Raw genomic sequence first — 14,822 nt, 5'->3', positions numbered from 1 at the left:
GGGTTATTTTGGTCAGCCGGCCACTCCTGGGAAGGTTCATCACTGTTCCATGTTTTTGCCATTTGTGGATAATGGCTCTCACTGTGGTTCGCTGAAGTCCCAAAGCTTTAGAAATGGCTTTATAACCTTTACCAGACTGATAGATCTCAATTACTTTTGTTCTCATTTGTTCCTGAATTTCTTTGGATCTTGGCATGATGTCTAGCTTTTGAGGTGCTTTTGGTCTACTTCTCTGTGTCTCCTCCCCTGCATCCTTATTGGCCAGCAGCTAGCTAAACATGATGAGCTGCTGGCCGCAACATTTAACAAGACACGGCCGAGAGGCCGCGATCTACCGAGAAGGCGGTCGCGATCTACTGGTAGATTGCGATCGACCTATTGGGCAGCCCTGCAGTATACAGTAGCTAGCTTTATTGTTTAGAGACAGTATAATTGATATGCTCTGCTTTAAAAAAAACTGATTACATAATTAAGACACACAGAGGGCTGGTGCACACCTAGCGGCTGTTACAGCGTTTCTGCAGCCGCTTGCGGCTGCGGATCCGCTTGGTCAATGTATCTCAATGGGGTGGTGCACACCAGAGTGGGAGGCGTTTTGCAGAAACGAAAAATGCCGGGGTGAGGCATTTTTTGGATTTCGGATGCGTTTCTGCCTCAATGTTAAGTATAGGAAAAACGCAAACCGCTCTGAAAAACGCCTGTTCCGAGCGGTTTTGCCGGCGTTTTTGTTACAGAAGCTGTTCAGTAACAGCTTTACTGTAACAATATATGAAATGTACTATACTGAAATCCGCTGCAGCAATCCGCAAAATGCTAGCAAAACGCCATAGAAAAATAAGAAAAAGCGTTTCAAAATCTGCTAGCATTTTGCGGATCTGCTAGCGGTTTTTGGTGTGCACCAGGCCATAGACACAGAACATTTTTATTGCGCTTTTCTCCTGGCAGACTCAAAGCACAAGAGCTGCAGCCCCTAGGACAAGCTCTATAGGCAGTAGCAGTGTTAGGGAGTATTGCCCAAGGTCTCCTTACTGAATAGTAACTGGCTTACTGAACAGGAAGAGCCAAGATATTAAGACTTTGTTTACATATAAAAAAGCGCACAGTACTGTCCTATTCCTGCCCTGTCAGTTTTCATCAGTTTTACCTGACAGGAACAGAACTGTACACATTGTATGTGTGATCCCAGCCATAGAAAACGGATTCAAAACTGATGAAAACTGACAGGAATAGAGCAGAACTGTACACCTTTTATGCATGAACCTGATCTTAGTCTCTGTCTCTTTCTTTCTAGGCCGATTGCGATTGTGTTCCCGGGTGAATTGAAGCACTGTACGATATACTATACAGTGCTTCCAAACAGCGTTTTCTTTTATAATAAATGTCAATATACTTACCAGGTGTCCCAATGCTCGGCCTCCACAGAGAGGCGCCTGTGACCTCTTGTGCTAGAGGACAGAACTAAGGGTGGACATCGGGACACTCAGTAAGTATAATTAACGTTATTTAAAAATCAAAATTCTCAGCTTATTTAAAAATCAATATGCTGCAGTATCAATTTGAAAGGTGATTTTGCAGCATTTCTATACATTGCATTCAGCAGAAAATGCTGCTTATCTTGCTATTGCAATTAAACGTAAGTGCAGTCACCCTAACATTTAAATATATTGGCAATGCATTTTTTGGAATCGCTGGTGATTATCGGCGATCCAAAAACGCTGCTAAAATCGTTCCTGTGGGTCCCAGTCCTTACACTCCAGAGGGTGTAAAAACACCAACTTTCCAAGAAAGGTTGGATAAACTGGGCTTATTTAGCTTGGAAAAGAGGCAAATTATTAGGTAAATTTTTCTTATGAAATCTTTATGGCATGCATGGCTAGGGGTGTGACGGGGGCGTGATCAGGGGTGTGGTTTAAGTGTCCCTCTTTCTCATCTCAAAAAGTTGGGAAGTATGATGTAAGGAATGGATGTCTTCAACAATGAATTGCAATAATCCATATAATTAGGTGGATATATACTCGTGTACCTAACTTTTTGTTCACTAAAAATTCCTGTTAAAAACTGGAAACTCAGCGGCCGCGCGCTGACGACACTTTACCCTTCGCAAACATGGCGACCTGAGGGCCTAAGAAATATGACGTCAGGAGAAGTTGTGGAACATGCGCATAGCGTTCTGCGAGCATAGCATAGTGACGCAGAGCGCAGGCGCCGGAAGCGGCACGGTGTGGACGGTTTGCGGGAAGCGGGGTTGCTCGGTGCGGTGTCAAGCTGGAGAAGATGGCGGTAGAATCGCGGGTGACGCAGGAGGAGATCAAGAAAGAGCCGGAGAAGCCGATAGACCGGGAGAAGGTGAGCTCATATATGGGGCTCCCAGCGTGCATCTGTGTACAGCGCCCCCAGCATGCATCTGTATACAGCGTGCACATCTGTAGGTTTGGGTGCTGCTAGTAGGTTTGGGTGCAATGTTCAGGGGGTTAGCTAAGCACGTGTCCCCAGGCAGTAAGTAGCAGGAAAGCAGCAATGCAGCTGCATGGAGGCAAACTGGGAGGAAGGCCAGTGATTTGCAGGAGAGCAGCATGAGCTCCATATCATGTTTTGGAAGGGGTCTAGTATGGTCAAAGCAATACCAAGCCGAAGCTCTTGTGAAAAATCACATACTTACCAATAAAGTACTCTGGAACATTGGGGCTTTGCTGCTCTTCTGGCCCATGCGCAGCCCTGCCTGTGCAGCAGCAAGAAGCCCCTTGTGCATGAGTGGCTTTGGCTTATTGCGTGGCCACGCTAGAGTATGAAAAGTAGCACGGCCCTGATCAGATTTGCGATAAGCGCTTGTCGAAAATCTTACCAATAATGTTGTTTCGTGGTGAATGAAAAAGTGCATACAGGTCAGATTTATGCTTAACTTTAGTCAACTGCAAATTACCACGCTGGTTTTATGCTGGGAATACACAGCTCGATTTTGAATCATTAAGATGGCTCGATAGATCATTTCCAACATGTCCGATCTCCTGCCTGATCGTTTCCCCGCTTGATTACGGATTGAAGTGAATGGAAAAAAGAGAAGAAAAATGAGCGGAAGATAAGAGAATTGACTGCGGAATCGAGCGGCGATTCGATCGGGAGAATGAAGCGGCGAAATCGACCTGTGTATTCCTAGCATTACTGCCCTGAATCTTGCCTAGAATGCTGGAGTATAGTTATGCTGGGAATACACGGGTTAATTCTGAGCCATTAAGATGGCACGATAGATAATTTCCGACATGACCGATATCCCGCCCCATCGGTTTCCTGCTCGATTCTGGATTGAAGTGTATGGAAAAATATAAGAAAAACGAGCGGAAGATAAGAGAATTGACTTCGGAATAGAGCGACGAAATGATCACGCGGAAAAATTGCGCTGTGTATGCCCAGCATAAAGCACTGTGAAAAGAGTAGATTCACTTTATCATGCAGAAGAAAAGTAAAACAAAAAACACCTTTGCCCCAAAACAAACCCAACTAAATACCTGAACTAACCAATTGAATCTGTTGTGACTAATGGTCATGTTCTGTTTTCTGTTTCCAGACATGTCCTTTGCTTCTAAGAGTCTTCACCACGAATAGTGGCAGACATCACAGGCCAGAAGAGTTCCAGAGAGGCAATGTGCCATCCAGTGAGCTGCAGATTTATACATGGTAAGATGATATTCACACAAACTGATATAGAAGAGAAGCTCTGGCACTGTACCGTATGTTTTCACTGCACCTTTATTGTGGGAACACTAACCAATTTAAACCAGGGCTGTGGAGTTGGAGTCGGAGCAATTTTTGGGTACCTGGAGTCTGAAGTTTCATAAACTGAGTAGGTGCATGTTGTTTTTTTTTTTTTTTGTACCCACTCTATAGCCCTGCAAGGGCTGTGGAGTCAGAGTCGAGGAGTCAGAGTAACTTTGGGTACCTGGAGTTGGAGTCTGATGATTTTTGTACCGACTCCACAGCCATGTTTTAAACATCAGCAAAGTTACCGTGGGTGTAGGGGACTATAGCTTGACGGCTATTTCACATCACCAGTAAGGTTCCACAGAGGCCCATCTACACGATACGATTCTTTTTACGATTTGATTTTGATTCTATTTACGGTCCGATTAAATCCGACATGTCTGATTGGGATTCGATTCAGTTCGATTTGCCATTGTTTTGCAATGGCAAATTGAATAGAATCCCGATCGGACATGTTGGATTTAATCGGATCGTAAATAGAAACGTAATCGAATCGATAAAAGAATCGTATCGTGTAGATGGGGCTTGTGACAGTGTTCTCCTTTACATGCAGAATAAAATCTTTCTAGTTTTGAGGACTGGTTGAAAGGTTGGTAGCACTTAAAGCAGACCCAAACCAAACATTTTTTTTTTAATTCAAAATATTTAGTTGCACCACTCTGACACATACAAATATAAATAAACATTCCTTCAAATCTATGAGCATTTCAGTGCATGCTTTTCACCCTCCTCTTTGCATAACTAGGGTTATACAGGTGGCAGCCATTAGCAATTCCTCCATTGCCGGACACCATCTATGCTGCCAGTTTGCCGGATTATTTCCCGGCAATATGAAAGGAAGGGAGGGGTTTCTCCAATAAATGTTAAATATTTTATATTTGTCATCATGCAGTTAAAAAAAAGGCTGCTATTTATTATTATAATTTAGAAAATAGATTTTATTTCTGAAATCTTGTATTTTTAATTTGGGTCCACTTTAAAGGAAAGCTGTAGTGAGAGAGAGATATGGAAGCTGCCATATTGATTTTCTTTTAACAATACCAGTTACCTGGCAGCCCTGCAGAGCTATTTGGCTGCAGAAATGTGTGAATCACACCAGAAACAAGCATGCAGCTAATCTTGTCAGATCTGACAAAAATGTCAAAGGCCCAGTGCACACTGGGCGGATCCGCCGGCCGCATCAGCATCCGCGTGGCTAGAGTATCTCTATGGTAGGGCTGCACAATTTTAGGGAAAAATTGAAATTGCGATTTTTCTCTTAGAAATTGCGATTTCGATTTTTTTCACGATTTTTTTCAAAACAAGCTTTAGCACTAAATTCACAATGTACAGTAACATTTACAAACATGCACTGACAGAAAATGAAATCATATTATCAAACTGAGTGTAGTATGATGTCATTTTCTGTCATGTTTGTAAATGTTACTGCATTCATGCGCAGAGAAATTTAATACAGTCCTGCGACAGAGAGAGAGAGGGGGGCAGAGAGAGACACACAGAGGGAGGGGAGAGAGAGGGATGGAGTGAGGAGAGAAAGAGTGGGAGGGAGGGAGGGAGAGGGAAGGAGAGGGAGGGGGGGAGAGAGAGGGATGGTGGCCTGGCTACCACAGGGGCTGGTGGACCTGGGCCACTGGTGGCACTGGCAGAGCTGACAGTGGCCGCAGTGGCTGAGGGTGGTTGTGGCCATGATGTCCTGTGACAGAGAGAAAGGGGAAGAGAGAGAAAGGGAGAAAGTGACAGAGAGAGAGAGGGAGAAAGTGACAGAGAGAAATCCAGCATACAGAAAAAGAGGCTTTGCACATCCCTAAGTAAAACTTTTGATTTATTTGAAAAAGATTAAAAGGCATACATTACAAATCCCAAAGGTATAACGGACCTGACCTCCCCACCTGCCTGTACCTCTCTCCGTTATACCTTTGGGATTTGTAATGTATGCCTTTTAATCTTTTTCAAATAAATCAAAAGTTTTACTTAGGGATGTGCAAAGCCTCTTTTTTCTGTATGCTGGATTTAACTCTGTTTGGCTGATTGCACTCCCCACTGTGTTTTTTGATTCAGCCTCCTGTGCATGGTCACACTCTTCCGAAAGTGACAGAGGGGGGAGAGAGGGAGAGACAGAGGGGGGAGAGAGGGAGAGACAGAGGGGGGAGAGAGGGAGAGACAGAGGGGGGAGAGAGGGAGAGACAGAGGGGGGAGAGAGGGAGAGACAGAGGGGGGAGAGAGGGAGAGACAGAGGGGGGAGAGAGGGAGAGACAGAGGGGGGGAGAGAGGGAGAGACAGAGGGGGGGAGAGAGGGAGAGACAGAGGGGGGAGAGAGGGAGAGACAGAGGGGGGAGAGACAGAGGGGGGAGAGAGGGAGAGACAGAGGGGGGAGAGACAGAGGGGGGAGAGAGCGAGACACAGAGAGGGGGGGAGAGAGCGAGACACAGAGAGGGGGGGAGAGAGACACAGAGAGGGGGGGAGAGAGACACAGAGAGGGGGGGAGAGGGAGAGAGACACAGAGAGGGGGGGGGGAAGAGAGAGATGGGGGGGGGGGGGCAGATAACAGAGGGTGGAGATAGATGGGGGAGAGAGAGACAGAGAGAGGGGGAGGCGAGAGACAGAGAGGGGGGAGAGAGACAGAAAGAGAGAGAGACAGGGGGAGAGACAGAGGGGGCAGATAGATGGGGGGTGGGGGGAAGAGCCGGAGAGAGGGATAGAAAGAGAGAGGGGGAGAGAGACAGAGGGGGGAGAGACAAAGAGAGCAAGACAGAGAGGGGGGGGGGGGGGAAGAGAGAGACAGAGGGGGCAGATAACAGAGGGGGCAGATAACAGAGGGGGCAGATAACAGAGGGGGCAGATAACAGAGGGGGCAGATAACAGAGGGGGCAGGCGAGAGACAGAGGGGGGGAGAGAGACAGTGGTGGGAAGAGAGAGGGAGGGGGAGAGACAGTGGCCAGAGCTAGAGGTGGCTGCTGCACAATGCAGGTGGAAGGACTGGCTGGGGGATCTCTGTTGGCAGGCTGAGGCCTCTCGCTCCCTGCCACCATTAAGTCCAGCAGGCTGAGGCACAGCAAAGTTGCTCACCGGTGGCGATGGCAGGCAGCGGGCATCCATTTCGCGCTGGCGGGAAGGGGCAGCGGCGGGCATCCATTTTGCGCTGGCGGGAAGGGGGCAGCGGCAGGTCGTCATTACTTCAAGGCGGGCGGCAGGCAGCGTGACTCCGGTCACTTCCGGATTCCGCCGGCGCACACCAGCAGTGCATATTTGTGAATGTTAATGAGCGGGGGGCGAGTCCAGTCTAGAGCGGCACACAGCGCCACCAATCACTAGATAGAGATAGTATGATGGCGGCAGTAGGCGGAGCTGTACCCTCTGTGCAGATCCGCCTATCGCCTCCGTCATACCATCTCTATCTAGCTATTGGTGGCGCTGTGTGCTGCTCTGGACTGGACTCTCCCTCCCCCTGTTGCCCGGCTCATTGACATTCATAAATATGCACTGTCTTCTGCCAATCAGTGGCTCTTTAGGACGGCGCGGCGGTAGGCGGGACAAAACCGCAGTTACTGACGATCTGTAGATTGTCTGCACGTGAATTGCGGTTGCGGTTTAAAACCGCAAAACCGCGCAGCCCTACTCTATGGGCTGGTGCACACCGGCGGTTTGAGGTTTTTAGCAAGCCGCAAACGTGCCTCTTGCTGCACGTTTGCGGTTTGCTTAAAACCTCAAACCGCCGATGTGCACCAGCCCATAGAGATATATTAGCCACGCGGATGCGGCCGGCGGATCGCATACAAAATCCGCTCGGTGTGCACCCGGCAAATATCGGCTCTCTGCTCCCAAAACTGCTAACGTTTTGACGATCTGCTAGCGGTTTTGGTGTGTACTGGGCCAAACACCTGATCTGCTGCATGCTTGTGCAGGGTTTGTGGCTAATACTATTAGAGGCAGAGGATCAGCAGAACAGCCAGGCAACTGATATTGCTTAAAGGATACCCGAAGTGACATGATGAGATAGACATGTGTATGTATATGTATAGTGCCTAGCACACTAATAACTATGCTGTTTTTTTTTTTTTTTTTTTTTCTCTCTCTCTAGCTGAAAGAGTTAAATATCAGGTATGTAAGTGGCTGACTCAGTCCTGACAGGAAGTGACTACAGTGTGACCCTCACTGATAAGAAATTCCAACTATAAAACCCTTTCCTAGCAGAAAATGGCTTCTGAGAGCAAGAAAGAGATAAAAAGAGGAATTTTCTTATCAGTGAAGGTCACACTGTAGTCACTTCCTGTCTGAGTCAGGATTGAGTCAGCCACTTACATACCTGATATTTAACTCTAACAAACAGAGAAAGGAAAAAAGGAACACAGCATAGTTATTTGTGTGCTAGGCACTGTACATAAACATGTCTATCTCATCATGTCACATGTCAGTTCGGGTATCCTTTAAAAAATAAATGCATATGGCAGCCTCCATATACTACAGTTCTCATTTAAATGTTGAAGCTTGTAGCCACTTTTCTCAAATTGAGTATAATGATCTCCTGCAGAAATACTACTAATAAATGAACAAGCTTTAGAGTTGAAAATATAAATACATAGAGGTAGTCTTAAGCTCACACCAATGCTCTTCAAAGTTTATTCATTTTCATTTATCTTAATCTCCTGCTTGGGTTACTGAAGAGGAACAGCGTGCCCCCAATGGTCAGGTGTCATTGGGCATCAGAGGGGTTGACTTTCTTTGGTCACTTTTTTTGTTTTTGTTTTTCTCCCTTTTTTTTCTTAGTGTCCCCAACCCCCCCTTCCCCACCATGTAGTATAGTGACAGTTATTTTTTCCCTTGTTATAGCAGTGATGTGCTTGTTTTGTGATGGGACCTGACATTCTTAAAAGAATACAAACCAAGACATGTGTATATATTGTCAACTCACACAAGAGATTTTGGAAAATGTTATTTGACTCAAAAATGGTGTCAATCAGGTTGTAATATTGGTAATTTGTTGTGTGTTAGGAAAAAAAAAGTGAATTCAGGACAGGTAACGTTAAATGTGCTGTGGCAATAGATTGCAATAGCTACAATTCGGATCCATGGAGTATCGCATTGTGGCTGATGTGATAGCAGCAATGCATTGAATAACATAAACAGCAATACTTCAAGAGAGATGTATGAGATTTGTTTCTGCAAAAAAAAAAATCTCTGCATGCACCATAGTCCTCAGTGGTTTAAATGGACTATTAGACAACATTTCATCATAAATCTTGTCTTGTATAGATTGTACCAATGCAGCTGCTAGCTCTGATGAATAATGATGGTTCTGTCTAGGAGAGCTCAAAGAGAAGCATGTGATTTGTTTGATCAGCTGATAGATTTACAAATTTCTGATTTGCTGTGAACACTTCCTGCTTTAGCACGTGATCATGACTAGCAAATCACAGACTTGCATATCTATCACATGACCAAACTGATCACATGCTTCTCCATGAGTTCTCCTATGACATGACCATCACTACCGCTGAAGTGCAAAGCTTTCGGAACCTGAGTTGGGTACTCTCAATTCCACTAGCATTGATTGGCTGAAGAACCAACATGTTTGATCAACATTTGATTAAGTCAATCATAAATGTCTTAATACATTTTTATTAGATTCAATATTTTATAGAGTCTTCTATATTAAATATCAAACGTCCTAGAAAGTCTCATGTTTCATAGCACAGGTTAGTCTTAACATTGGGTACTGTTGTACTTGATGTAAGATAAGATCATTATAATTTCTGATATTTATATTTTATCTTCTTGTAGGATGGATGCTACTTTAAAAGAGTTAACAAGCCTAGTGAAAGAGGTGTACCCAGAGGCTCGGAAGAAAGGCACACATTTCAGCTTTGCCATCGTTTACCCTGACCCAAAGCGGCCAAACTACAGGTATGGTCACGGTTTCCATAGTATGTCGATCTAAATATTATATCTGGTTCGTATGTTTACTGGCATGTGGATTCAACTCTCTACATTCTTGAGTTCCAGTAGTGAGGGATGTTTGGTATCAAAACATTAGAATACAGAACCAGCCCAGAGCTGATATCCGAGGTCTGCACCACGGAATGTGGAAAACCATATGTACGTTCTTCATGTGTATTGGTCCTGGAAATGGTCCGGTAGTAGATTAAAGCCTTGTATTCACACTAGATGGTACTGACAAATATCTAGCATGTGTACAAGATCCCCCATCCGCTGGCAAGAGATCCAAACGGCTGAGTCATCATCTCGTCCAAGCGCAGGCCAAGGGCATTGTTCTGCTACTCGTCCTGCCTTCTCTGTGCTGTCACATGTCGCCCTTGCTCCTCCTCCCACAGCAAAAGATTTGCTGCATCGATAAGGAATTTGTCCCTAAACTGTCACACAAGGGATTGCGTGCCAATCTCTGCAGGTGATAGAAATTGTGCATGTACGCAGCTTTAGAGCCCGTTTCCACTTTGTGCCAGCATGCATCTTGTTTTCACTGTGTGCCGACAGAGCTGTGATGTGGGACGCATCTGAATCCCGCTGGTCATGCCATGCGTGGCTATAGCAATTTGGATACGTTTTTATACAGCATGCCTTCCGTCTCTTTATTCTCCTTTCCCCACATGCAATGTGGAAGGAAGCCTAGGCTGTTTCCCCGTCCAAATTCACGTGTGTTGAAATGCAGAAATTTAGCGCTAATAGAAACAGGCCCTATGTGTTAACAGTCTGGACTGAAGCTTTAAGATAAAAAGGATATATTTACAAGGGTCACACATTTTAAATGAAAGCAGTTTTAAATCAGGATGATACCATTTATTGGCTAACTAAAAATGAATAAAAAAAGCAAGCTTTCGGCCTTGCAGCCTTCGTCGGGCTTATATCCTGTTAGTTTGCAAACTGGTGGTACAGACAGCTATATACATGCAACATCAAAAGGGAAAACAGATATTTTTTCAAGCATAAATACATGTCATTAAAATGCCCTAATTCAAACAGACCATCTACATGGGGTTAGAGGTTGTTAGCTAAGATAAGGATCCTTGTTTACTCCCTGCTCACAGACCTGGGATTAGGATTGACCCAGAGGTATCGTAAATTCTTAGTTCACAAGTTTAGCTATAATGGCTAAGAAAGTTCAAATATCATCAGTCTCATACCAATATAAAAAGTTGTTGTCCTTATTCAAACCGTTCTGCACAGCTTTGAACCAGTTTATAAATGAGACATCCTCTTTAAAGGATACCACAACTGACATGTGGCATAATGAGATAGACATGGGTATGTACAATGCCTAGCACACAAATAACTATGCTGTGTTCCTTTTTTTCTTTCTCTGCCTGAAAGAGGTAAATATCAGGTACGTAAGTGGCTGACTCAGTCAGGAAGTGACTACAGTGTGACCCTCACTGATAAGAATTTCCCCCTTTTTTATCTCTTTCTTGCTCTCAGAAGCCATTTTCTTCTAGGAAAGTGTTTTATAGTTGGAATTTCTTATCAGTGAAGGTCACACTGTAGTCACTTCCTGTCTGAGTCAGGACTGAGTCAGCCACTTACATACCTGATATTTACCTCTTTCAGGCAGAGAAAGAAAAAAAGGAACACAGCATAGTTATTTGTGTGCTAGGCACTGTACATACCCATGTCTATCTCATTATGCCACATGTCAGTTGTGGTATCCTTTAAAGTGGAGCTGAACTCAGAACTTCCTCTCTGCTCTAAAAAATAAGCAACAGCATTATAACTGTTAAAGAAAAACATTTCCTTGTTACAGCTTGTAGAGCTCGTACAGAGATCCCGCAGAGTGGTTACTACCTGGTATCGTGGGAGCTCAGAAAGGGTTAACCTCCCACGTTTACATATTTGCTCAGATTTCTGCAGAGGAGTCTGACAGCTCAAATTACACTAGCTCATTACTTGCTGAGAAGGGAGAATTAGACAGGCTGTTCTTTATAAACACACGAGTGGCGTGAACAATGGTATCGGCATAGCTAGGGTTGAGTAGATGGATTGGTTATGGGTTGGGGGGTCGGCGGCTGCTGTCGGCGGCTGTCCTGATGAAGCACTCCTTGCTGAGTGCGAAACAGCTGTAGAGGTCTCTTTCATGCTTGCTACCCTCTCTCCTGGCTGACCATTGCTCTGGTCCTTAGCATTGCTTTTTAATGGAATCACAATAAAGGCCTGTTTTTACTGGACGTGCCCAGCCGCTTTTTGCCTTTATACTGTCTTTACCTGCTGGATCTTGTTTAGGCTTGGAGCACTCCGGAGTGTTTTTGGGCCCTGGGCCTTGTGCACCTCCCCCTCTACCTACTGGCTGCTGTACACACGCCTGACTATCGGCTGAGGCGGTCACTATCGGTTGCCTTCGACCAACATAAGTCAGGCTCGTGTACGGCTGATTATAGAATCACTGGAGAGATTATTCTGATATTTGTGGGTTGTGTTTGTTTTCTGATTGGTTAAGGGTTTTTGAATATGTGAATCTTGTAGCTGATTTATACTAATACATTTCTCTGCTTGCCTTTAGGATAAAGGAGATTGGCAGCACTGTGTCTGGAAGGAAAGGATCAGAAGATTCCCTGACATTACAGTCACAGAGGTTCCAGATTGGGGATTATCTAGATATTGCAATAACGCCTCCTAACAGAGCCCCACCTCCTTCTGGACGTATGAGACCGTACTGATTTCACATTGTGGAATTGTTTGTTTAAGGACTTTTTTTTCCCCCCCTTTGTAATGTTTTCATCAATACTTTCTTTTGTAGCTTACATACTGGAGAGTGCGTAACTCCCAGCTGTTTCTGTAACCATTGGACCCATCATAAAGTTTTTAACAAATCGAGCTTTGTTGTCCTGTGAATGTTAGTTTGAGAGCTACACATGGAGAATTTCCTTTAGTCTTACTTCAGTAGCACTCATGGGATGATGCCGCCTCCTGTGGTCAAGTATTGAGACACACCGAAAATGAATGAAACATTGCATAATCAGGGTTGTGGAGTTGGTACAAAAATCCAGCTCCGACTCCTCAGTTTATGAAATCTCTGACTCCAGGTACCTTAAATTACTTCGACTACTCCACAGCCCTGCTGACAATACCCGGCAGTGTTATTTCTGCTTCACTGAGGCAGATTTATCAAAACCAGGAAATCGGCAGAATTAGAGAAGATGTGATTGGTTGCTTTGTGCAGCTGACGGATAAATCTGCAGCACTGTTAGCAGCTGTGCCCTATCTTGTGTCGATAACTTGGCTGGCCTGCCACCCGCTATCTGCAGAATAGCGCAGGGATCGCTTTGATATTTACCTATTCCCGAGCACTGAATCGGGTCTCTTTACCACAGACCTCTGCTGTATGCCGATACATGTGACCAGGACTCGGACGATGTCTGCATTAAGCCTGGTACACACTTTATGCTTGGCCAATCGCTGACTAATTTTACTACCTCCATGTAGTATGATACCCAGAGTCCACCTGAAAACTTTTGGTCCCAGAGCCTTCTGTCATGCCACTCCTACATTATGGAACTCCTTACCTCAGCAGATCAGGACAGGCTCCATCTCTGGACGTGTTTAAATCCAGACTGAAAACCCACCTGTTCAGTTTGGCATTTGCAGAAATATAATTTTTGTTGCGTTAATACTTCATCCTACTACCAACTACTGAACCTGAGAGACCCTATGTGCTTTGAGTCCTATGGGAGAAAAGCGCTATAGAAATATTGTTATTATGAGGGTTTACCTACACTCGTGTTTAAAGGACTGAAGTGAGAGGTATTTAGGCAGCCATATTTATTTCCTTTTAAGCAATACCAGTTGCCTGGCTATCCTCCTGATCCTCTGCCTCTAATATATTTAGCCATAGACCTTCAACAAGCATGCAGCAGATCAGGTGTTTCTGACATTGTCAGATCTGACAAGATTAGCTGCATGCTTGTTTCTGGTGTTAGTCAGACACTACTGCAGCTAAAGAGATCAGCAGGACTGCCAGGCAACTGGTATTGTGTAAAAGGAAATAAATATGGTAACCTTCATCTACCACTCATTTCATTTGTCCTATAACCAGCCTGGCAGTATGGACGAGCTCAGCTCGTCCATTACCGCCGGAGGCTGCCGCTCAGGCTCTGCTGGGCCAATTTTTATCAAATAAAAAGGTGCACACGCAGCCGGCACTTTACCAGCCGCTTGTGCTACCTGATCGCCGTGCAGCGGTGAAAGAGGGTCCCCCCAGCCGACCAAACAGTTCCGGCCAGCGCTAAGGGCTGGATCGGAGGCGGCTGACGTCCATGACGTCACTCCGCTCGTCGCCATGGCAACGAGGAAAGCGAAACGAGCCGCTCATCGCGGCCTTTCTTGTTACTTCTGATCGCCGGAGGCGATCAGAGGTATGCAACAGGAGCGCCCTCTAGTGGGCTTTCATGCAGCCAACTTTTAGTTGGCTGCATGCTATAGTTTTTTTTTTTAATTAAAAAAAAACAAACCCGTCTGGTCGCCAGTCTGGCGATCTTAATAAAACTCCAGGCTGGTTAATATCTGACTTTCACACTACAGGAAGGTGGTAAAATTGGTCAGCGATTGGTTTATCATAATTGTGTATTAGTGCCATCCCGGAATAGGGAACTATCAAAGCACTCCATATGCTACTCCTCATATAGGGGGTGGCAGGCTGGGGAGGCAGAAAAGTATGTGGCACTGCAGCGTACAAAGGAAAAGGGACGGGAAAAAAGGACTCGGTAGGAAAGATGTGGCATTGAGTCACTCTCCGTTGGTGTAAGTGCTTTTTTTTTTATCTGGTCAGAAATGCTTTTGAAGGCAGGTGACACAGTGCATCCAGAAAGTATTCAGTGCATCACTTTCTCCACATTTTATGTTTCAGCCTTATTCCACAAAGGATTACATTTTTCCCTCAGAATTCTACATACAACCCATAATGAGAACATGAACAAAGTTTACTGGAGGTTTTGTCAAATATATTAAAAATATAAAAAAGTGAGAAATCACATGTATATAAGTATTTACAGCCTTTGCTCAATACTTTATCGATCCACTTTTGGCTGCAATTAGAGCCTCAAGTCTTTTTGAATATGATGCCAAAA

General features: G+C 44.9%; 1 protein-coding gene across 2 annotated transcripts in view; it reads left to right on the top strand.

The window, feature by feature from the left end:
* SAP18 (Sin3A associated protein 18) overlaps window positions 1-12,573 on the top strand; it is a 37,991-nt gene extending 25,418 nt beyond the window's left edge. Inside the window, exons 1-4 of one of the 2 annotated variants that reach the window (XM_068266958.1) lie at window positions 2,173-2,346; window positions 3,563-3,672; window positions 9,535-9,657; window positions 12,260-12,573. In XM_068266958.1, coding sequence (XP_068123059.1) covers window positions 2,275-2,346; window positions 3,563-3,672; window positions 9,535-9,657; window positions 12,260-12,416 — 462 coding nt within the window. In that variant the 5' untranslated portion in view covers window positions 2,173-2,274 and the 3' untranslated portion in view covers window positions 12,417-12,573. Of the gene's footprint in view, window positions 1-2,172; window positions 2,347-3,562; window positions 3,673-9,534; window positions 9,658-12,259 lie in introns of those variants that run through there. The other variant, XM_068266959.1, reaches the window with a different exon arrangement.
* Window positions 12,574-14,822: the final 2,249 nt, after the last annotated feature.

The sequence above is a fragment of the Hyperolius riggenbachi genome, chromosome 2, assembly GCF_040937935.1.
Source record: "Hyperolius riggenbachi isolate aHypRig1 chromosome 2, aHypRig1.pri, whole genome shotgun sequence".
NCBI lineage: Eukaryota > Metazoa > Chordata > Amphibia > Anura > Hyperoliidae > Hyperolius > Hyperolius riggenbachi.
The sequence above is the reverse complement of the archived record's forward strand: the minus strand, read 5'-3'. Positions and strand labels throughout refer to the sequence as shown.